We start from the raw sequence: 21,298 nt of genomic DNA on the forward strand, positions 1-21,298 counted from the left end.
CATCCAGTCGCACCCCAGTCTCCACGCCCCGCAATGTTAACAAGCTCGTCTGTGTTGCGATTCGAGTGTTGGTTTTATAATCGCCGTCGGTCAATATCACGGCGTTGATTCTGTCCCCATCCTCAGCGAACATTCCCGCCGTTGGCTCAGGCCCGGAAGGTTTGTTCTCTCCCCCCCCCCGACGTCCATCTGATCCTGCTTGCGTCTGCCGAATCTGCCCTGTGGGTTTCCTCGATGTAAGCACGCCCCCTTGCTGTGGTGCTGTGCGATGGCCTTGCCGCTCGATGGCCGCCGCTGCTGTTCAATCCCCCGTCTCACTTCCTCGCCGCCCATCAGCCGCTCGCCTGGATCCGGCTGTCCAGCCCAACCCGCTTCCTTCAGACCCAAGCCAGCGGCATCTCTCCCACCAACCCCCACTGATATCCTCATTGCTGCCATTAACACTCGCTTCTCTATCAGCGTCTCATCTCCAATTCGGTCTCGATACCGCTCCTCACATCAAAGCCTGAAGGAAGGGGATGGCCCGACAATAATTATCTTGGCGATCCTGCTGTCCATCCCGCTGCGAATCCGCCCACTTCGCCTTACACTCCCAGCCTTCCCCTTCCACTTCCGCTCTCCCTCTCCCATTCATCACTATGAACTATGGCCCTCCTCTAGCGGGCCCAGGGCGGCTTCACGACCTTCCCGACCTTCCCGATCCCAGCGGCCCCGAGCAGAACCCTCATCTCGACAGCGATGGTCCCTACGGCTTGAGGCTGGAGCACTTTGCGACCACGGACACCGCCGTCAGCGATCCGCTGTTCTACAACATCCGCCCTCAGACCACCGTCACCCCCCTGCAATGGCTGAGGAGTCGGGCCCGCAAGCACCCGAGGCCCTCCGAACCCATAGCCGAGCCTGAGCCTGAGCCCGTGCCCGTTCCCAATCTCGCGAATGCATGTATTATCTCGTCACTCCTGCGCCTCGGATGGACCTGGCTGACCACCGTATTTTGTGCCATGGGACTTGCTCCCGGCCCAATGATGCATCGCTGCGGTCGGCAGCGGCAGCATTCCAGCATCTTGCCGGGATGTTCCTCGGCTTCTGCTTGGACTCGCTTCGCCGCTCCGCCTTGAAGGGTTCAATGTCGGCTGGTCAGCCAGTACATCGCCTCGGACCTGCCTGACAGCCCTTTTAACGCTGTCTGCCGACTTCCCCTGGCCTGGTGCCTTTGCAGAATGCTACCCCTCGACGGCCGCCCTCAGTCTACAGCGACTCGACCGATCAGTCCAAGGAGTTGCCGCGATGGAGAGCTCGTGTCTTCCACATCCTCCACAACCGCAAAGAGTCGCCGCTGGGGCGGGTCCTGCATTGGGTCTTTCTACTGGGCCTGTGGATCTCCATCGCCAACTTTTGCATCGCAACGGTTTCGCAGATCACCGAGCACCCTGAGGCCCGGGTATGTGTTCGTTGCGCTTCGTCGATTCATGGCCGATTCTGGCCTGGAAGGCGTCAGCGCCTGTGCCATCCAAGCACCCCGAAACTTCCACCGAAATGCATCCGCTGCCCTTCGCCATCGCACCTGCCTGACTGCACATCATGGCCAGCTCTCGGGCCTTGCTCCTCTCCTCCGCTGTATTCTGACCCTGTGGCCCGATCGTGGTTCTGTTCGAGCAGGTGGCACTCTTCTGGATCGATTTCGCCACGACCATGATTTTCGTCGTGGAGCTCACGATGCACATCATCGCCTCAAGGTCATGGCGGACGCTCTTCACTTGGTCGCGGGTGATTGATTTCATGGCCATTGTGCCGTTCTTTATCGAGGTTATCGTTTCCTGGGCCCTGCGCCAGGATCCGATCGAGTACAGCTACTCGATGGGCACCATGAACTCGCTCCGCACCCTCAGGGTGCTGCGAGTCTTCAAATTCTTCCTCAAGTCGTCCAAGGTAGTCCACAATACCGCGCCGTCTCGCTCCGTGCTTTCAGCAACATGGCTTTCTGATACCGAGTCGATTCTGCCTTGCCCTCGGCTTTGGCTGAGACTGGCTGTGTTTCAGAGCTCGACGCACGGGCCATGCTTCTGACTTTATTCCGTTCCTAGCTCAATTTCCTGGTTCAAGCGCTGTACAACTCTCGGGATGGTGAGGACTTGGCGCTGGCTGCATTCATGGAGGTGCGCGGGATCATGTCGTTGTGCACGTCGGCTGACTCGGTCCATTCCAACTCTCAGGAATCCTCGCTTTGGTCTATGTGCTGCCGCTCATCATCTTGTTCTTTGGAACGATGGTGTTTTTCGCGGAGCAGTCCGAAGAGGTTTACGTCAATGGGGTATGCTCGCGGGGGTGGGAGTCCCATTTACATCTAAACGAGGACACGCAAAGCTACTCCGAGTTGACTGAGCGCTGTGGATTTGATATGAGCCGCCAACCATCTCCCCCCTCACCTCCGATTCACCTTACCCGTGATCGTTCGATTACAGGTGTGGTACTATAAGGCGACAGGCAACCCTGCCAACTTTCAGTCGATACCGTCAACGTTTTGGTTCATGATGGTCACTCTGACAACAATCGTACGTACAGCCCGGACTGGACGCGATCGGTATCTGTCTCTGGGGCGATAGTGACGCCGTGTGTGCATGCGGATGTCAAATGTGCTTGCGGATGTCAGATGCGCTTGACAAATCAGTGCGGTTGTGCCCAAGCGCTCATGTGTTCGTGTGCTCATGTATTCATGCACTCGTGTGCTCCCATTTTTCTCCTGTGGCGGCTCTGTTGACTCGTACCACGACTGTCGCTGTGCTGGTGGCTCTCCAACCTCTGGTGGAACCTATCTGGACGTATCCGGACATATCCTTCACTCGCTCCGTGTGGGTTCAACTCACAAAATCAACGCTGTTCCCTGTGGATACGCTTACCTTACGGATCCTTCTGGTGCATCAGGGGTAAGTTGCTGCTGGCAGATGGTATGGGTACGGGATTGCGACGCTGTGTTCGGATGGCGCACACCACTCCTCATAACCACTCACACCCGAATCCTACATTTCAGCTATGGCGACGTCGTGCCTCAAACCACGCTCGGAAAGATGGCGACCATTGGTGCCATGGTGGCCGCCATGTTCGTTGTTGCTTTCCCGCTGACCATGATCACCACGCAGTATACCGTGATCGTCCGCAAGTTCAACCAGAAGCGGCACAAGGAAAACGAATGGCACAATGCCATGGAGCTAGCAGCCGCGAGAGCGCTCATGTACAAGACGCCATCGCAGCAACAGATCAATCCTGCTTCCAGCGCCACCCTTCCAGCTCCCGGGGCATCGCAGACGCTCTGGGTTGGCACCCCACAAAAACCAGAGAGCATCCGGCTCAGTCTTACGCCCCCGACTCCTGTGATCGAGACAAAGCACTTCCCCACCCCAAACATGCCGCCCGAAAGCGCCATCATCGAGATCCCGGACTCGGCCGCATTGCAAACACCCAAGGGCAGCCCCACCCAGATCGCCTCCAATCCAAACTTCCCATTCGACTTTACTCAGCTCCACCAAAAGTTTGCCGAGCTCATGCGAGATACGGACCAGCAGGATTCCCGCTCGTCGCTGTCGATCTACGATGACCTGGGCGGCGTGGCCGATGCCGATGCCGAAGACACTGCTGAAAGCTCGCAAGAGGATATGTTGGACATGGACCCGAGCTTCGAGCCGGCGCCGGCGCCGGTGCCCTCGGTAAGGCAAGTCACTTTCGCCCTCGACCGCGACCAGCAAGCCAGCTCGACCCAGCAAGCGCAGTTTGTCGCCGATCCCAGCGACCCTGTCGTCGACGGCGACGCTATGCCCTTTGGCTTTCCTCTGGAAAAGTTTGGAACCACGGGCGACCTCGACGACACGCACACCGCCCGCAGTCGAACGGCCCCGCTGCGGCTTCCTCGAATCAGCAAAATTGCCAAAAAGATCCGCGATCGTGCTCGCCGCGATTTCGGCCTCGCCTCAGGTACCGCTTCGGTCTCGCCAGTAGCCGGCGCACTCCCCAGCCCAAGAGGATCTACTTCGAAAGCTGCTCCAGCCGACGAAGGCGGCTCGTCGACCTCGATACGCTACAGCGCAGGCGACAAGGATGCCGATGGCAAACCGAAAGCCCGCGGGATGCACCGGTCACGAAGCCAAGGATTCGGCCCGCAGTACATGTCCTCGCCGGACCTCCTCTCTGGCGCTTCGTTTCCTGGCCTGCCCGAGCCAGGGCCTGAAGACCGCTTTGCCATCCCGCCGCTGAAGCCCCATCGCACGCGTCGAAACTCGACATTCTCGTCGTCGCCCCGGACAAGGGATCTGTCGAAACGACACTCGGTCTTTGACCATTATCCGTGTGCGAGCTGCATCGAGCGCATGATGGAGCCTCGGCTCGACGGAGGCGAGGCGCCCAACAGCGTCTATCTGCGTGTCGTTGATTGGCGACACCAAATCGGCGACGGGGTTGAAGAGGACGTGCTGATGATGAAGATTGCCATCACCGAGCCTGGGCAGTACAAGAAACTGATGAAGGCCCTGGCCGAAATCTGACACGCCGCCAGGCTCGGCAATCCGGCAGCAGCCCCCCTCCTCTCACCTATGATCTTGCGATTCTCTCCCAAACTTTCATCCGTAACCTTGGAACTCCTCCCCCCCCCTCTCACTTTGATCCACCAGCCCTCCTTCCTCTCAGCGGGTGGCTCGTCATCTTCACCCTGGATGCGTCCATGACCATTGTAATCCATCTATCTATGCGAGCGCAAGCCAAGACGCATGACCTTGATTCCAACGATTGGATCATGCGGCTCTGTAATTATTGAATACTCATAGTCAATAGAGTTCCTCATCATCGGCACTGACCCCATCCAGCCCACAGCGGGGCGGAATGTACTATTGCCGCACCGAGGGCAAAACCTACAACGCGAAACGGATATGCTGAACGTGGCTGTTCCAGCAGGCATGAGAATAGGACGTGGGAAGGGAAACTGCCCCCCCCCATCAACCACACCTCCATCATACCATCATCATCACATATCTCGACTCATAGGCTCAGCGGACATGAGTGATGTGTATTTTATGAACCGGCTCGTAGTATCATAGAACGTGTCCTCCAAGCCGGCCGGGCAGGTATTGTCCAAGCATCGCATCGTTTGTGACTGTGCCGAGGAGGGTCGTCTCCAAGTAGCAGCGGTGCCATCGCGCACCCAGCAGGCAGAGGCAGACGACTCGACCAGCAGCGAGCTATGGGGTTCAGATGAGTCGACGATGGTCAAACATGCTACGGGAGCGATGGTTACGATGCCGGTCAGTCCAGAGGAATCGTCCAAGCGAGTCCATCGGCCGCTACGGGATGCCATAGAGGAGCACGCCACTGACTTTTCTCGATCCGATCACATCTGAACGAGAGAAGACTTTTGATCTCCGCAAACCCAAAGCGACGGTGCAGCCAGCAAGGCTGCGAGGTGAAAAGGGGAGGGGAGAGAAGCTCTCGCACTTACCGCTGGAAGAAGAATACTTGGAAGGCAGTAACGAGGATCAGGCCGATGGCCTGAAGAACCGACCACCACAGCACGCGAGAGTTGGTGTGCTCCGAGACTGTTGCCGCGGCAGACGATTGCCCGTGTTGCCGACAATCGTCGATGACCAAGCCGTGGAATGTGGATTCCATGCGATGTTCACGATGGCAGACGATTATGATGACGGGAGATTGGGTCAGCCTGTGGCAGATCGTATCGGGCGACGATGGACTGCCTCCGATCGTTTGAGGCGGGCCAGGGTGTCGAGGATGGATCCGAAAACCTGTTGCATCCGATGAAGAGGATATGCGGCGACTGCACTCGCACTCGGCATCATGGCTTACCCCGTTTGTGGTCCTGGAGCTGTGGAGCAATGTAGCCCTGGGCATCGCGGATGAACTGGATCTCGTTCGCCAGGTTGGCAACCTCGTTGGCCAGGGCTTGGACATCTGCCAAGGACAACAGCCACACACGCATCAGTCAACACCAATACCAACTCGTCCAAGGGGCACTCTCGCAGTCTCTCGTCCGAATACAGAGCAGAAGTCGTCCCGCACTCTCCGAAATTTAAAAAAAAAAGCAAGAATAGGGACATGGAAAACGATCGCACCTTCCCGCTGCGAGCTTTGGGTCTGGGCAACCTCCTCGAGCTTGCGCTGCTCCGCAGGGCCATGGATGACGAAGGATATGCTCCTGTCGTTGTATCCCGATAGCTGGTTGCTGAAGCAGTACTCGTAGTTGCCTTCCTCGGAGGCGTAGAAGCCGTGGTAGTACGACGACTCGCCCTTGACTTGTGTGATGATGCTCCGAGTGTTGGGCGAGGTGATCTGCCGATAGGACGGAGAAGGAACGGAAAGCATGAGCACCGAGGCACTGAGAGCTGCCACACGGCGTTGCTGATCAGCCCTGTTGATGAAAGACGGGCGGCAGGTGCATGTCTATGGGGGCACGGTGCTGAAAAACGAGCCCTGGTGATGCTGGGCCTCACCCAAAAGTCGAGGTCTCGGTTGCCGCTTCCGGTGTCGTGGACCTGGAAGGAGACATCGAAGCGCTCCTGCGGCTTGAGAAACTCGATGAAGCACAGCTTTTGGCGGGGGCGGATCACGGCATTGAAGTTGTTGAGGGCTGCAGCTGATCCGAAGAACAGCAGCAGGAGCAGCCACACCAGGCGCTGGGCAGGTGCAATCGGCGACGACATTGGTGCAGGAGGTGAGGGACGGCAGTGGCCGAGGCTGCAGATGCGATGGGCACTTTGAGGCGCGCGACCAGGCCCAGCCACGTGATAGGGTGTGGCTGTCCACGTGGCAGGCAATCCGCTTTTGGAGGCCCGTGCAACCGGGCGGGGTATTCGCGGCAACGAGATGGATGCGCTGGGTTGACGAACACTTGCAGCGGGGGCTCGCCCAGGCTTTTCCGTTGCCGACCATACGGAATATCGACGATGCACACAACACTGATGACATCCACAACACTAATGATATTCACGACACTAATGATATTCGCAGCACTACTGATATTCGCAGCATCAATGATATTCACAGCATCAACGATATCGCATCCTCCACTTCCACCACCGCCACGGGCGCTGCTCGAGCCCGTTACCGCTTGCGTTTGAGCCCCGTCTTCGCGATAGTCTCGACGATCTTGTCCACGAACGACTTTTTGCGGAGCACTGCCCCCAATATGCTGAAAAGTTCGCGCAGTTGGTCCTCACTGAGATGACCCAGTTCGTTCGGCTCGTCCTCCATGTCGGAAAGCAAGGGTGAAACGGTGGCCGTGGTATTGTGGCTATTGCTGGAGACGAACGCGTCATTTGGTTTGGGGCTCATCGGCCTATGAATCGGCAGCTCAACGTATGTCGGCTGTATCCCGAGTAGAGTCTCTGGCGCACTGCTGTTTTTTCTGGGCCGTCCGCGCTGGCGCTTGATTTGAGGAGCGGGTACGACTACATCAGAGTCGTCGATTGAAGAGTCCGAGCTTCCACGAGGTACCTCAGGGAGTTGCTGGGCGGCGGCGTTTGCTTTAGCCGCGTGATTGTGTCCGTCGCTCTTTCGAGGCCGCCCCGGTTTGCGTTTTGGAGCTTCGACTGAACCGGGGACGGCGGTGGCGACGATGGCGGCGGCGGCGGCGACGGAAGGAGGGCTCGCAACAGCGGTGGGTCTGGCGGAATCGCTCTTTCTGGGCCGCCCAGGCCCGCGTTTGACAGTTGCCGATGGGCTCGCCGGCGGCGCCGATGCAAGCGAGGCGGATGAAGATGCTGCAGAAACAGCACCAGCAGCATCGGGCAGCGGGTGCTTGCGTGGTCTTCCTGGCCGCCGTTTGGTCGGAGTAATAGCGATGGGGGGCTCGTTCGGCATTGCCGCAGGGGCTATGGGTGCTACCGATGGCTTGCTCAGGTTGGCCTTGGGCTTGGGAGGGCGGCCGCGACGACGAGGCAGCGGCACAACGACAGCGGTCTGGATCTGGGCCTCGTTTCCTTTGCTCGTCTTTGGGGGGCGGCCAGGGCCGCGCTTCTTCACGGGCTCGGGACTCGGGGAAGGCGACGGTGACGGCGACGGCGAAGACATGTTCCAGGGTGGAGAGCTTGCCGGTGCAGCGTCGGAAGGGGGCGGCGAGTATCGGTTGGAAGAAGAGTCGGAGCCGGGCGACGAATCTCGGAAAGATAAAGAGTCGCTGGACCAGAGCTGATCGGAGGATGCCTCGTGGGAGGCCATCTTGCCCAAAGCCGACGGCGATGCGACGGAGAAAGGGGTCGATTTTGGCGCCGATGGCGGAGAAGGAGAAAGACAGCCAGGGCAAGGCGGCTCACGTGATGGGATATTGACACGCAGCACAGACCATCTGCACCAGCAGTAGTTCGGTCGGAGCGAGAGGCCCCGGCGGCATCGGGGACTCTGGGGAGCGCTGGACGGTGGTCTCTGGGGCCGTCGCCGTGCCGCATGAGCAAGCCCAGGCCCACTGTGCGATATCACAGCCGCGGGCTCGTTTCCAACTCGGGATTGGCACTCGGCGGCCCGGACAACCGGTACAAGAGCCACACGAGCACAGCCGTTGTGTGCTTGGCTCCACATTCGCATTGCGCTATGCCAGGATGGCCCGAGCATGCAAGACCAGGCTCGTCGAGAGGAACTGCTATTGGAGGGAGGGAAAGGCAGTCGGCCAGGCGATCACCGTTTATCTCCAAACTAACGAGGCCCTGGCCGCTGGAGATAGTCAATGATCGCAGGCGCCCATTCAGACCGATAGGCACTTGGACACAGCAGGGCATGTCCATCACAGGCCATGCCCAGTGCAGGCTGCAGCACCGCAACTGCACTCGTCGCTGGATTCTTCAGGGCAGCATTCCCACGAGCCACACGCTGTGGCGGTGCGCCGTCCCACGCGTCGGTTCTACAATTTCCAAATGCGGCAAGCACAGCGAGAGCGGCCGAGAGCGGCCGAGAGATGCGCCGGCGAGAGCACCCGTCCTCGCTGTCGACTTGCCCAGTCCATCTGCGTTTGTTCATCGGATTCCTTCATCCATCTGCCCATCAGATTTCCTTTCGTTCGTCTGTCTTTGCCGCCCATCCATCTCCCGATCGCTGCCCTTGCCAGCTCACTCCCACCCTTCAGCTCCCGAAGATGGCTGACGACTCGACTCCGATCCCCAGCCATCTCGCCCTCGGCAACCGGGTCCAAATCAACGGCATCGGTGCCACCATCCGCTTCGTCGGGGCGACCGCCTTTGCGACCGGTCGATGGGTCGGCCTGGAGCTCGATGCCGAGACCGGCAAGAACGATGGATCGGTCCAGGGCAAGCGCTACTTTGAATGCAAGCCTGGATACGGCGTCTTTGTCCGTGCCAACCAGATCCGTGCCCCGCACGACGACCAAAATGCCGCAACCACCACCACCCCCGGTCGTCGGGCATCGCTATCGGCGAGGCTCAGCGTCGGCCCTGGCTCGCTGCCTCGCTCCTTTGCGCCCCCACCTGCTCCTCCGTCGTCCACTTCGCCGCCAAGCTCGTCGCCCAAGGTCGACTCGTCGCGCCCCGCATCGCCCGCACGCACCCTCGGTCGCTCTGCTTCGGGCACACTGCCAAAGTCGACATCAACCCCTGGTGCCCGCCTGAAAGGCTCGGCCATGAGCCAGGCCCTTGCGCTGGCCAATTCGCTCGCCGTTTCGTCCTCGACGTCGCCCTCCATGCCGTCCTCGCTGCCGTTCGATCCATCGCTGGGTCCGTCCACCCCGACCCCAGCTGCGGGCCGGCCTCGACCCGTGTCGATGTTTGGCCGTCTGCCCACCCGCCCGGCCGACCCCGAGACACCGGTGCCGCACGAGTCGCTCGAACTGGAGACCCCGATTCCGATCCCTGACAGTCCCGTATCCGATGAGGCGTTCCCGGACTATTCGTCCTCGCATATCTCGCCCGGCAACCTGCCACACGTGTCCAACCCCTCGTTGGCCAGCAATCCACCTGATGCCACGGCGACCAGTCCTGCACCAGCACCCACTTCCGAACGGCATGACCAGGCCGAGCTAGATCCGACCCAGTCCGCTTCCGGGTCACACGAGTCGGTTTTGCAGAAGGTATGTTTGCGGCGGCTTAGTGCGTGCGTGATCATGTCTGGCCCAGCTGGACCCGAGGCGGTACCGTCGTTGGTATACATTTTCGATCCGGTGCCAGCTGCCACAGCCGCCTCTCGAGCTCACCACCCTTCACTCGCACATTCGTTGCATATCCATGTCACGGTCCTCGCTGCTCTGTCGTTGATGGATCACGCCGCATCCGACCTGCGCATCAACTGGGAACTGCTCGTCCACTCAGATGGTGTCCAACCGCGAGGTCGATGACCTCAAAATCAAGCTTCGGATCCTCGAGACCAAGCGAGCTGAGGACAAGGAGCGGCTCAAGGACATCGATCGTCTCCGAAGCGAGCTCGAGGCATCGCTCGAGATCCGAACCAAGCTGTCAAGCCGTCTCCAGGAATCCCAGAACGACGTGCGGGACGCCAAGCGCCAGATCCGCGATATCACTAACGAGCGCAATCTCCTCGAGGAACAGCTCGTCGAGGCTCAGGAGGAGCTGGAGATGATGACCCTGGACAAGGAAATGGCCGAAGAAAAGGCCGATGCCTTGCATGCCGAGGTCGAGGCGCTCCAGGGCAGATGCGAAGAGCTCATGGTCGACGTGGAGGTTCTCAAAGAAGAGGCCGGTATGTGCATGCGCTGTTTGCAGTCCCTCGACGGGAACATCGTGACTGATCAGGTTGCGCTGCTTGTTATGTTGTCGCACTGCCCATCGCCTTGCCTCGATACTGACATCACGGCTACGCTCCGCATGTCTGAGTAGAACTCATCCGGATCGAGTCGTCCGGCGGAATCAGCGACAGTCCCTCAAGCCGCCCTGCACTAGAGTACCGCCAGCTCGAGCGGCAGAACGAGCGCCTGACCGTGGCGCTGATCCGGTAATGGTTCTGTCTATCGCCGGTCCACACAACTATGCCGCCATCGCTGTTATCATGATCATAGCCCCCGACCATAGCTAACCGACTCGTTTCCAGCCTCCGGGATGTTACCACCGAGACCGAGTCCGAGCTGCGCCATACCATCGCGCTGTTGGAGAAGGAGAATATGCATCTGGCTGATCAGAAACGTAAGTCTCATGAGCAGCACTTCGTCCTTATAATACCATCACTGGAATGGACAGCGTATGCTAGGGCCCAGGGCGATGACGTGACACTGTTGAGGCGCACTTCAGCTTCACGATGCTGAAAAGTATCTGTCCTTGGAATGCAGTCAAGGATGACCAGCTGAAGAAGCAGATCGAGGATTATGAGCAGCAGGTTGAAGCCCTCAAGGAGGAGCTGGACGAGGCCCTGAGTGCCGAGGAGATGATTGTCTCTCTCACCGACAAGAACATGGCGCTGCACGAGGTAAGCCCAGGACGCCAGTCACATGGGGTGATGTTGGTCTCGCAGCCCATATCCCTGTGAGACTCGAGTCTTGTTCCGAATGTGTCCGCCGTAGCGGTGCAATGCTTGGTGCGCTTCTTAAGCGTCGTTCTTGCTGCTGGATATAGAAAATCGAGCAAATGAAGGTCGCCATTTCGGACCTCGAGGACCTGAAGGCTGTGGCCGATGAGCTTGAAGAGGGGCACGTCGAGACCGAGAATCAGCTGCAGGAAGTCATCGGTGAGCAGCGCTGTCCGACTGCATTGCGTGCACGACCCGGCGCACTATGGAGGATGTCGATGTGCATTCTTATCAAGGCAGCGCTCGACGATTTGCGCATCTGCCCCATGGCTGCTGACACATATCCGCGATCACATTGCTAAACCTGGAATCGTAGACTTCAAGGATATGGTCATCAACGAGCTCAAGCGACGCTACGACGAACAACAAGAGTCCCTGATTGACTATGAAGGCACCATTGTGCGCTTCCGCGAGCTTGTCAAGACCCTCCAGAGGCAAGTGCCTATGCAAACGCCCGAGGCCTGTGCCTCCAAAAGCCAGAGTGTCGGCTCTCGTCAGCACATTGGCGTCAGCAATCCGTTTCAGTGGTTCAATGGTTCAGTGGTTCAGTGTTCCCCTTACACCCACTTACTCCGTCTTGTGCCGACACAGTGAGCTGGAAGAGCTGCGCGGTGGATCGGCAGATGACGAGGGCGACAAGCTCGTCGTGCATTCTCAGGAGATCCTCAGCCTCAACATGCAGCTGCAGAGTACCGTCACCAAGGCCCAGACCAAGGCCATCGACCTCGAGCTCAAAAAACTGGATGCCCTCCAAGCAGCCACGCATCTGCAGTTCGTCACGGTGAGCATCTCGTTACAGAGCCGGCCAAGTTGGGCTCCGCGTACAGCCGCTCCACTGACAGCTGCTTCACGCCTCTGACACACTATCGTGCTGACCGATACACTGCTGCTGTAGCGCTATCTGCCCGAGTCGTTCTTCGACAACGAAGACGATGCCATCCAGTGCGAGCTGATCTTCCAGCGCCTCAACTTCAAGGCCGACCTCGTCCAAAAGATCCTCAAGGAGCGATTCCAGATTGGCTCGCAGTTCAACGACCCCCAGTCGCACAACGCTCACGCCACCGCCGACGGGCTGCTCTTTGGCGGTGTCATCAACCGCAAGCTCAGCAAGGATGGTGCCAAGGACGAGCAGGAGTGGGACCACCAGACATACATCTGCGAGATGGTCCAGCGGCTTGTGTATTACAACTCGATCGTCAAGCGGTTTATGTCGTATCTGGAGTCCTGCAGTGTAGATGAGTACCTCAAGATCGGCAAGATCCACCACGACCTGGTGGGCGCCGAGCGAAGGTATGACACATCCTTCTTGCTCTCGAGTCATCGATGGGCTGGCTTGCGTGCTCTTTTCTGTCTCCGCGACGATCGATCCCGAACAGTTGCTCATGTCATGCCTCGCGATCCAATCCGCATGCCTCCCTCCGAATCAACTCGATGGAATGTCTGTCCCCAGACTGAACGGACTGGTCGAGCTCCTGAAACGCGACGAAGTTCGTGGAGTGCATATCCTCACCGACATTGGAAAGTAAGTCCCGACGTGTTGATGCTCTGTTTAGGAGCGACAGCCTGGCTCGAGGACGGACCTGTTTCCAGAAAGCTGTTCGCTGCGCTGTCGCCGCCACTCTGGACAACAAAGCGACGGATCCATGCTCACTCGTCGATTTGCCTGCAGGTCCATTAGCCAGATGGAGCATCTGTCCGAAACCCTGCTCGTCAGCGACTTTGGTGTGCGCTCGACCGTTGCCCAGAGCATCATCACCTCGTACCTGGAAGGCATGGACATTGGCTCGGAGCGCATCGATGCAGAGCTCGAGAAGCTCAGTGTCTGGTTCGAGAGGCACGAGGACGAGGATAATGACTTTGAAAGAAGCTTCCGCAGCATCTCTGGCGACGTGCTGGATATCCTGCGCTCGGCCCTGACCCAGAACAAGGGCGCCAAGGCCCGTATCCGGTACGTTGGGACACACATGTTCTTGGTGCAAACACTGTGCAATCGATTCTGCTCCGCCGAGGGAGAGGAAACGAACCATCGTGAAAGTAGAATGTCGAGCTAACTGGGTTTGCACTTCATGTATTCCTGCAGCAAACTGATCAAGCGAATGAAGGAAATCGTCGATGCCAGCAGCATCGTTCGATACGACATTTGCGAGTTCATCCGAGAGATCTACCAGGCGGTTGCTCGCACCGTGGACTATTGCGCCGAGGTTTGTAAATGCTCTCGTGGGCTCAGAAGGCGCCAAAGGCCAATGATGCCACAGTTGTGGAGTCGGGCGATGGTATCGGAGCACGAAACAGCTGCACTATCACAGCAGTCCCAGAGCAAGCGGCGACAAGATCCACCATTGCCCATCGCCCATCGCCCATCGTCCATCGTCCCCGCAGCCAAATTTCATGCAATTGACACAACGCCTTTGTATCGCTTCCTGACTCGTGCCAGACCTCGCACAAGACTGTCTTCATGATCAAGACCAAGCGCGAGCACAAGACCAGCATCAGCATGAACGTATTTGACCAGATCTCGGCATCCGCATGCGAGCTCTTCCTCGGGCAGACCGAGGCAATGCTCGGACATGGGCTTTGCCAGAACCTTGACCGCCTGAACATCATGCTCGACAAGGTTGTCGAGGCTGTCGAAGACGGCAGCTACGTCGAGAAGGTGAACAAGAACGCCGAGCCGTGGAAGGCGCGCGCCGAGTTCATCCGCAAGGAATACAGCCTCAACACCGACCTCGAGAAGAAGATCGAGTCGCTCAATGGCGAAGTCATTACTCTCCTCAAGGACATCCACATCAAGGACCAGAACATCCAAGAGTCCAACATCCGCATCGAGTTCCTCGAGAAGCGCATGGAGCAGTCCCAGAAGACGGCCGAAACCATCGCCGCGCTCGAGGAAGAACTGTCCATCGCCAAGACGCAGGAGGACGCCTACGAAGAGCTGATCGAGGCTCTGCATGGCGACATTGAACACCTGGAGATGGAGCATCGCAAGCTGGCCAAGCGGCTGGAGCTCCAGCAACAGCAGTACCAGCAGCAACAGCAGCAGGAGCGGGCCTCGCCTCCCTCGATCCGCAAGATCAACACCGGCATCGAGCTCGGTTCCGCCGGCGGTCCACCCATGAGCCCGCTGCCCATGACCCCCGGTGGTCCCGGACGCTCCGAGACGCCGATCGTGCTCGATGCAGCAACCAAGGAGGAGATCCAGGCCCTCAAATCGGCCCTCAAGTTTGTGCGAGCCGAGAATGCCCGGCTCAAGGCCAGCAAGGTCCAGGTGGATGCCGAGTTCCTGTTCGACCCGAACGATGCCCTGATGCGCTTCAGCAAGCCCCACAGCCAGGCCAACAACGGCTCGACCGGCAAGGACGCCGGCGACGGCCAAAATGCCGGCCCCGGCGGCAGCGCCATCTCGCCTCCCAAGGGCAGCATGCCTGATCTCGAGTCTTCGCTCCGAAACCTGCAGAGTGAGACACGAGCCTTCTTGGTGGAGGCGCATCAGTTCGCATCTGCACCCAAGGTCGTGGACGTGACCAAGCAGACGTCGGCCCTGGAGATGAAATGGATCAGCTCGCGACACAACCCGGCCCACCAGCAGCAGACCAAGGTCGAGTCGACCAAGGAGCTGGTCAAGCGCGGCACCGAGCTGAAGGAGCGCATCAAGCGTGTCAGTGAAGCCGCCCACCAGGGACAGGTACGATTGGTGACCCTCTGATATGCAGCTTCTGGCTCAGGCGTCGTTGGCTCTGTTGACCCAGCCCGGTGGGCCAGCTGCTCGGCAAGCCAAATAGCGTTTCATGCTTTTGTCCATCCTGTTCGTTTGCCACTCACATCTGCCCATTCTGTTGCCCTCCGCACCTCCAGCCCCAGGACAACCTTCTCGAACCGCTGACAAGCAAAAACCCACCCACACCTGTCCAGCCGCTGTTGCTCGGCCGGGTCCGCATTCCCGCGCTTGCCTCGATCATCGATCAGCAGAGCCCGTACTTTGGCCAGACCAAGGGCAGCCACCAGCTCACGCTCGGCAGCCGCAAGGAGTTTGAGAGACTGCACACCTGCTTCGTGTGAGAGCTCCAGCTGCTGTGTCGATCGTCGGGATGAAATGGCAGCGGCGCATCCGGTCAAGACCGTCTCAAGTCACCACGAGTTTTCAGTATCTCCTTCCTCTTCTTTCTTCCTCAGCGTTCACAAAACGAAACGGGACGAGTCTGTATTTATGATCAGCGGCAACTCCCTTTCGCTCTCTTCCTTTCTTTACGATCTGGGCCAAATAAAGCCTCATCACATCCACCATCGGCAGAGTGGCGACAGCTCCCATGAAGAGCGGAAATCCACGCCCTCGTCTCTACAGCGATGGAGTCAGCGTTCCTGAAGCAAGGGTCGACTTGGCAACCTGGAAATCAAGCAGGACAACCTGCGCCAGGAAACCAGCTGAGGCGCGGGCTGCCTGTTTGGCTGAGGCCGACTGCCATGAAAACACCACGCCAGCAATCATGGCATGGACGTTGAGGATATCGATGCTGTTGGCAATGTCGATGTGGATGTTGATTCTCCTCCAGTGGATTCGGTTCAGGTTGGCCAGCATTTCGGGATGGTAGCGTGATACCGAGATCGAGTCGTGCAGCCAGGGATCGGCCTGCTTGTCCTGGGCAATGTCGCTGGGCTCCGAGGCCTCCTCGGATGCCGTGGGCTTTGCATCGCCCAGAGATCGTGCGGTGGGCTGAGGACCCGGAAGTTCATATGCCGTGTGCGCCGTGATGACACCTTCGGCACCGTCGATACTGCGGCTCCGATCCGAGCGGCCAAACAGACCCTCCTGGAAAAGCGCCCACGACGAACTCCACTGCTGCTTGAGCTGCCCAGCCAACTGCCTCGAATCGAGGCCCCGGGAGCTGTGCCTTGCGTCAGCATTGACTCCAGCAGCCTCGTTGCCGGTGTCGTTGCCGGTGCCATCGCTGTCGTTGTCGCTCGAGCCGCTGCGGAAGCCAGAGTAACTGTGGACCAGAACATGATCCATGCGGCGGGCTTGCTGGAAAACCTCGGGATAAGGGTGGTCGTTCGTGATCGCCGAGCTACAGTATCCCACAGCCAGGTCGTCCCGAAGATTCGAGACGAGCGTGCAGGTCTGGAACTGGACGAGCGAGCGCATGTAGATCCCCGAGGGAGTTGTCATTCGCTTGAGAATGGGCTCGTTCTCATCGGCGATACCGTGGTCGGGCGGGGACGTCAAAGTCGAGCCGAGCTTGGATGTCTTGCGGCAAACAAATGTGGCAACGGCAGAGTTAGCACAGCTGTCGTCAGCAGGATATGGATAATGGATGTCGGCGGTCCATTGTTGCCTTCGATAAAACGGCATGCACCTCTCATTCAACACACCAGCAGGCCAATGACCTTTCCCTTCTCGGGCCCGTCTGTCATGAGCAGGTCCTTGCCGGTCTGTCCCATGAACGTGCAGAAGGTCTCGGCAACGGCGTTGACAACATAGCTCGCTGGGCCGGCTCCCGTCGATCGCTTGGCGCCAAGATGCGGCGTCGAGATCGTCATGAACGAAAGCGGTGTCAGCGAGCAGACATGCTCATTGGACAACATGAGCGATCGAAGAGAGAGCTCTGGGTGTGTCGCTGCGAGGCCGAGGAGATATGGGAGAGTCGTCCGGGCGATGAGGCCGCCGAGCGAGTGGCCGAGGACCGAGAGGAGGACATGGGTGGGTGTCGACAGTTGAGGGAGAACCTCGGCCTGGATCCAGGTGCTGGTCTCCTGAGCCAGCCGGAGAGACATTTTCGCAAGCCCGTCGTTGGTGCTGATTCCTTGGTTGGACTTGCTCTGGAGGACAAAGAGCTGCGAGCGTTCGTTGGAGGCGGGATCGGCAGCGAATTGCTCTCGAAGCTGGTCGGCAAAGTTGTCAAAGTCGGTGGCGACGCCCATATGGCCGTTGATGACGATAACCACCTGGTGAGCGCATCATGCGAGTGCCGTCAGAGATGCAGAGCACGAGGCCATCATTCCTTTGGCTGATCGAGGATGGAATTGGGTGCGATGCGGAGACGATGCTGGTGCGGTGATGCCGCAGGAAGGGAGGGCACTATCAAGGGGGGGGGTTTACCAGGGCAAAGCCTGCTGATCCTTCGATGGACGAGGACATAGTTCGCGTGCTCTCGCGGGAGATCCGGTGGAAGATGGAGATGCGAGATGGAGATGCGAGATGGAGGATGGAGGCTGGAGGATGGGCGAATGGCTCAACGGCGCATGATGATGTGATGGCGGCAGGATGACAGCGGGCGCCACGTGAAAGTGCCAGGGGGCCAAGGGGAATGTGCCGCTGCGTTGGCTGGCAACGGAGCGCTGTCCCAGAGAAACGGACTGGCTGTCCCCAAGCTGTGGGATGTGCGCAGAGTGGTGTTGTATTCATGGTGCAAGTGAATTACAGTCAAGCGTCAGTATATGTGTCAGCAACCTTCGACTCGCGGCGCTGTCGAATCAGTCCACGCTCAGGCTGCAGTAAGGAATGGTGTCGTAGACTTCAACGTCTCGGCCGTGCTCATCAAGCGACTTTCGCAGGTCGTCCAGGGCCCGCGAGCTTATGTAGGGGTTGTCCTTGACGTACAAGTACTTGAGCCCCGAGTTGTGTAGCAGCCCCTCCTTCAACGAACTCAGCCCCTGGTCGCCGAGCTGGTTGCTCTCCAGAATCAGGTGGGTGATGCCCCGGTTGTGCTTGAGCATGATTCCCAACGCCATGGCGCTGTAGTCGTTCAGCCCGCAGGACTTGAGATTGAGAACACGCAGTGTGCTGTTCTTGTTCTTGAGGACGATGCACAGCTGGTTGAGACCATCGAAAACCAGCGGGATCCGGGTCAACTTGAGCCACACCAGGCTGGTATTGGCCTCGAGGACCAGCGCGAGATACCGCAACCCCGGTGCGGAGAATGGATTCGATCCGATCTCGAGGTATCGCAGCGTGCTGTTGACTTCGAGAGCCTCACAGAGAAGCTCGATGCCCTTGTCGTGGATCGAGTTGGCGGTCAGGTACAGCTCCGAGAGAGCGGTGTTGACCTCGAGAGACCTGCCCAGGGCCGCCATTCCCTCGTCACCGATCTTGTTGTTTGTGAGCGACAGGCACTCGAGGGTGCGGTTCCGTCGCAGCGCCAAGGAGATATACTGCATCCCGACACAGTCGATCCCGGTGCCGTTCATGCACAGCTCGACCAGAGTGGCGTTGGCCACCAGGGCCTCGCCAACTGCCTTTGCGGAAGGGCGGCCGATTCTGTTGCCAGAGATGTCCAAGGTTTGGAGGGACGAGTTGGATTTGAGGACGCCAAAGAGAGCCTCCATTCCGTCGGCGGCGATGCAGTTGCTGCTCAGGTCGAGATGGACGAGTGTGCAGATGGCGGGACTGGCTTCCAGCACGGCTGGAGTGCCTGGGAGAGAAGCGGATGCCGCATGGCGTGGAGGTCGATGCGCGAGGGCCTGGGCGATGTACTTTGCGCCCTTGTCGCCGAGTTTGTTGAAGGGCAGGGCGAGCTTCCGAAGACCGAGGTTGGACCGAAGCATGCGTGCAACGTATCGGCTCTGGTCCGATGTCATGTCGATGCTCCCGATTGTGACGGCCTGGATGCAGCGGTTGGCTCGAACAGCCTGGCAGAACGAGTCGATGGCATGATCGGGCCACACAAAGCCAGCGAGGGTCTTTGGAATCTGGAGCTCACTCAGAGTGCCATGTTCGACCAGTTGCGCAAAGTCGTCGACAGGAACGGCACCTTTCTGGTCTGCGCTGCTCAGGGCCGTGTTGATGCGGTCCTGAATCTGCGAGATCCGGGCTTCTGGGAAGTACGTGGCCCGAGCGAATCGCAACTGGTCTACGAGAGACGGAATGTTGCCCAGGATCATGGCCAAGGCTCCGTGCGGGATCGCCATGGCGTTGTGTCGCTCCTCGATCTGCTCTGGGGTCAATGAGAAGCACGAGCGCTGGCGAGATGCGATCGGATGGCGAGCCGCAGGGCGGGCAGATCGGTCGTCTTCATTGGATGCATTTTGCGGTGCTGCCGATGAGCTGAATCGGCTGGACGCTGGTGGCTCGCTTGGCAGTCCGCTGGCAGGAGCCGGCAGATGTGTGTCGGCGATAGGCCCTTCGACCAGTGTGTCTTGCTCATCGTCCGCTTCAACGATCGCTTCAACGATCGCTGTCGACACATGTGCTGTGTGCGGCCTCTTGCTTGGCCGATCAATGTCCATATCCATATCTCTATCCGTATCGCAGCTGATGCTGGGGCGCTTGGATGATCGCCTGTGCGGGCCGGCATTGGCATCGACGTCAATGGGGATGCGCTGGAGCAGCCGATCGACCTTGTCGTTCAAGACCTGGATTTGATTGAGCAGATGCTGGTAGAGCCGCAGGTGAGGACACGGCAGCGCCGCTCCCTGGGCTTGCAGGTCTCCATCGGCATCGGAGAGAATGGTGATCTCGTCTGGATCGGGTTGGTCTCGATCGTGTTCGGGTTGGATCATGGCTGGACACAACGGGCCAGCATTGATCGACGACAGGTCGGGGCGGCGGTGGTGGAGATGCGAATGGGCGATGGGCACAGAGAGTCTGAGATGAGAGCAGAGCGGGCTGCCTGCCGGGCGGGGGGAACCGCCGGTGCCAAGCGCAAAAGAAACGGCGCTTCCTTTTTTGGTGATATCGATTCGAAACTTCGTTGGCAAACCACACCAGATGCTGTCGGGACCGAGGCCGGCATCAAGTCCAGGCCGGCCGCGACTCGGTCTGCGAAAGCACAACTTGCCCGCACCAAGGGCGACCTGTCGACTTGCTGGACCGGCGTATCTGCGACAGAATACCCACGCGCCATGTGCTGCATCGACATGGGTTGCCTGCGGCACATTGATGTTTGCGCTCAGCGTCCGCTGTGGTTGTGCGTTGTGCTGCCCCAAGACGGCGGTTGGTTGGTTTTGTCGATCGACGAAAGCAACCACTGCCCGCAGCCGCCCTTGTTGGGTTCGCTGATGGATCGGCATCAAGGCGGGCAAAAACGCAAGACGCGGCGGCCCACTGCAGCGACGCCCCACCCAGGAGCTCCCGTATGCGCACCCGCTCAGCAAGACCGCCAGGGCCAGCAAGGCATGCCAGCAAGGCAGGCCAGCAAGGCATGTCAGCCACCAGACCGATCCTTGTGCGTGCCAGTGGGCGTGATGCCGATACAACCCGAGCTTGTGCTTGTCCTGCAGCCCTGGTTCTCTGGGGCGACACTCTGTGGGTCGCTTTGTGGGTCCACCTGGCCCATTGCGCGCGCTCGTGGGTGCGTAACGGCAATGTTACTACTGGCGCTGTTGTTGCTGCCGATGGTGGTGTTAGTGATGATGAATGTCGCTGAGGCCGATGAGTGTCGGTGAATGTCGGTGAGTGTCAGTGAGTGTCGCTGAGTGTCGCTGAGTGCCGATTACTTCCAATGTCGTTACCGGTGTTGTTACCGATGTCGTTACCGATGCTGCCGCTGGTGCCGCTGCCCTCCGCGAGTAAGCACAGCCCATCCACCCACCCGCCACCACCACCACCGCGGTGGCTCCCTTGAGCTCCTTGCCCCTTTGGGCGTGCGTTGTGCTCGCCCTCCTCTGCCCGGCCTGGCAGTGTTACTGCTGGTCAGATGTGCCGCTGCGGTGCTCACTGCTCTGTCGGGGCTGTCCCATACTGGCACTTCTGCTCTGGCCGCTTGCGTGCTTTCTTCTTCTTGTCCTGCCGGCCTGTGGGACGACCGCCGCGGCCGTTGCTCCTGCTGCCCGTATCCGAGTGCTGCAAGTGCCACGG

At 59.2% G+C, this 21,298-nt stretch overlaps 6 protein-coding genes across 6 annotated transcripts; 2 read left to right on the plus strand and 4 right to left on the minus strand.

The window, feature by feature from the left end:
• Positions 1-158: 158 nt before the first annotated feature.
• BJ171DRAFT_513355 (uncharacterized protein) lies at positions 159-4,969 on the plus strand. Its single transcript, XM_053111753.1, has 8 exons — positions 159-236; positions 337-938; positions 1,220-1,441; positions 1,660-1,929; positions 2,085-2,124; positions 2,214-2,311; positions 2,463-2,553; positions 3,028-4,969. Exons 2-8 carry the CDS (start codon positions 639-641, stop codon positions 4,530-4,532), a joined length of 2,526 nt encoding a protein of 841 aa, XP_052964606.1. The 5' UTR covers positions 159-236; positions 337-638; the 3' UTR covers positions 4,533-4,969.
• A 61-nt stretch (positions 4,970-5,030) lies between these two features.
• Positions 5,031-6,708, minus strand: BJ171DRAFT_513356 (emp24/gp25L/p24 family/GOLD-domain-containing protein). The gene is made up of 5 exons (XM_053111754.1): positions 6,486-6,708; positions 6,108-6,324; positions 5,842-5,946; positions 5,480-5,576; positions 5,031-5,259 (listed from the first exon to the last, which is right to left on the minus strand). The coding sequence occupies exons 1-5, from the start codon at positions 6,693-6,695 to the stop codon at positions 5,232-5,234; spliced, it is 657 nt and encodes a 218-aa protein (XP_052964607.1). The 5' UTR covers positions 6,696-6,708; the 3' UTR covers positions 5,031-5,231.
• Positions 6,709-6,954: 246 nt separating this feature from the next.
• On the minus strand, positions 6,955-8,246 carry BJ171DRAFT_513357 (uncharacterized protein). The gene has a single exon (XM_053111755.1). It carries the CDS (start codon positions 8,209-8,211, stop codon positions 7,096-7,098), a length of 1,116 nt encoding a protein of 371 aa, XP_052964608.1. The 5' UTR covers positions 8,212-8,246; the 3' UTR covers positions 6,955-7,095.
• Positions 8,247-9,026: 780 nt separating this feature from the next.
• On the plus strand, positions 9,027-15,706 carry BJ171DRAFT_461241 (dynein associated protein-domain-containing protein). Its single transcript, XM_053108471.1, has 14 exons — positions 9,027-10,066; positions 10,305-10,692; positions 10,830-10,944; positions 11,041-11,132; positions 11,276-11,412; positions 11,559-11,670; positions 11,828-11,945; positions 12,103-12,292; positions 12,407-12,801; positions 12,962-13,033; positions 13,181-13,459; positions 13,592-13,712; positions 13,946-15,193; positions 15,364-15,706. Exons 1-14 carry the CDS (start codon positions 9,119-9,121, stop codon positions 15,565-15,567), a joined length of 4,419 nt encoding a protein of 1,472 aa, XP_052964609.1. The 5' UTR covers positions 9,027-9,118; the 3' UTR covers positions 15,568-15,706.
• On the minus strand, positions 15,707-17,860 carry BJ171DRAFT_513360 (putative serine esterase-domain-containing protein). Its single transcript, XM_053111756.1, has 3 exons — positions 17,603-17,860; positions 16,876-17,448; positions 15,707-16,750 (listed from the first exon to the last, which is right to left on the minus strand). Exons 1-3 carry the CDS (start codon positions 17,639-17,641, stop codon positions 15,845-15,847), a joined length of 1,518 nt encoding a protein of 505 aa, XP_052964610.1. The 5' UTR covers positions 17,642-17,860; the 3' UTR covers positions 15,707-15,844.
• A 22-nt stretch (positions 17,861-17,882) lies between these two features.
• On the minus strand, positions 17,883-20,334 carry BJ171DRAFT_513362 (uncharacterized protein). Its single transcript, XM_053111757.1, has one exon. The coding sequence runs from the start codon at positions 19,999-20,001 to the stop codon at positions 17,977-17,979; it is 2,025 nt and encodes a 674-aa protein (XP_052964611.1). The 5' UTR covers positions 20,002-20,334; the 3' UTR covers positions 17,883-17,976.
• Between the last annotated feature and the right edge of the window lie 964 nt (positions 20,335-21,298).

Source organism: Polychytrium aggregatum (assembly GCF_025602895.1).
Source record: "Polychytrium aggregatum strain JEL109 chromosome Unknown BJ171scaffold_30, whole genome shotgun sequence".
In the NCBI taxonomy this organism is placed as follows: Eukaryota; Fungi; Chytridiomycota; class Chytridiomycetes; order Polychytriales; genus Polychytrium; species Polychytrium aggregatum.

Excerpts from the sequence above, each read along its gene's own strand:
- BJ171DRAFT_513356 (XM_053111754.1), bottom strand. The coding sequence starts at position 6,695 with ATGTCGTCGCCGATTGCACCTGCCCAGCGCCTGGTGTGGCTGCTCCTG. Across the intron at positions 5,947-6,107 it reads CCAAAGCTCGCAGCGGGAAG|ATGTCCAAGCCCTGGCCAAC; the intron begins GTGCGATCGTTT and ends TGTCCTTGGCAG. Across the intron at positions 5,577-5,841 it reads GCTCCAGGACCACAAACGGG|TCTCGGAGCACACCAACTCT; the intron begins GTAAGCCATGAT and ends CCGCGGCAACAG.
- BJ171DRAFT_513362 (XM_053111757.1), bottom strand. The coding sequence starts at position 20,001 with ATGATCCAACCCGAACACGATCGAGACCAACCCGATCCAGACGAGATC.
- BJ171DRAFT_461241 (XM_053108471.1), top strand. The coding sequence starts at position 9,119 with ATGGCTGACGACTCGACTCCGATCCCCAGCCATCTCGCCCTCGGCAAC. Across the intron at positions 11,671-11,827 it reads TCAGCTGCAGGAAGTCATCG|ACTTCAAGGATATGGTCATC; the intron begins GTGAGCAGCGCT and ends CTGGAATCGTAG. Across the intron at positions 13,034-13,180 it reads ATCCTCACCGACATTGGAAA|GTCCATTAGCCAGATGGAGC; the intron begins GTAAGTCCCGAC and ends ATTTGCCTGCAG.
- BJ171DRAFT_513355 (XM_053111753.1), top strand. The coding sequence starts at position 639 with ATGAACTATGGCCCTCCTCTAGCGGGCCCAGGGCGGCTTCACGACCTT. Across the intron at positions 2,125-2,213 it reads GCTGTACAACTCTCGGGATG|GAATCCTCGCTTTGGTCTAT; the intron begins GTGAGGACTTGG and ends TCCAACTCTCAG. Across the intron at positions 2,554-3,027 it reads GGTCACTCTGACAACAATCG|GCTATGGCGACGTCGTGCCT; the intron begins TACGTACAGCCC and ends TCCTACATTTCA.
- BJ171DRAFT_513360 (XM_053111756.1), bottom strand. The coding sequence starts at position 17,641 with ATGTCCTCGTCCATCGAAGGATCAGCAGGCTTTGCCCTG. Across the intron at positions 17,449-17,602 it reads GATCAGCAGGCTTTGCCCTG|GTGGTTATCGTCATCAACGG; the intron begins GTAAACCCCCCC and ends TGCGCTCACCAG. Across the intron at positions 16,751-16,875 it reads GAAAGGTCATTGGCCTGCTG|ACATCCAAGCTCGGCTCGAC; the intron begins GTGTGTTGAATG and ends GTTTGCCGCAAG.
- BJ171DRAFT_513357 (XM_053111755.1), bottom strand. The coding sequence starts at position 8,211 with ATGGCCTCCCACGAGGCATCCTCCGATCAGCTCTGGTCCAGCGACTCT.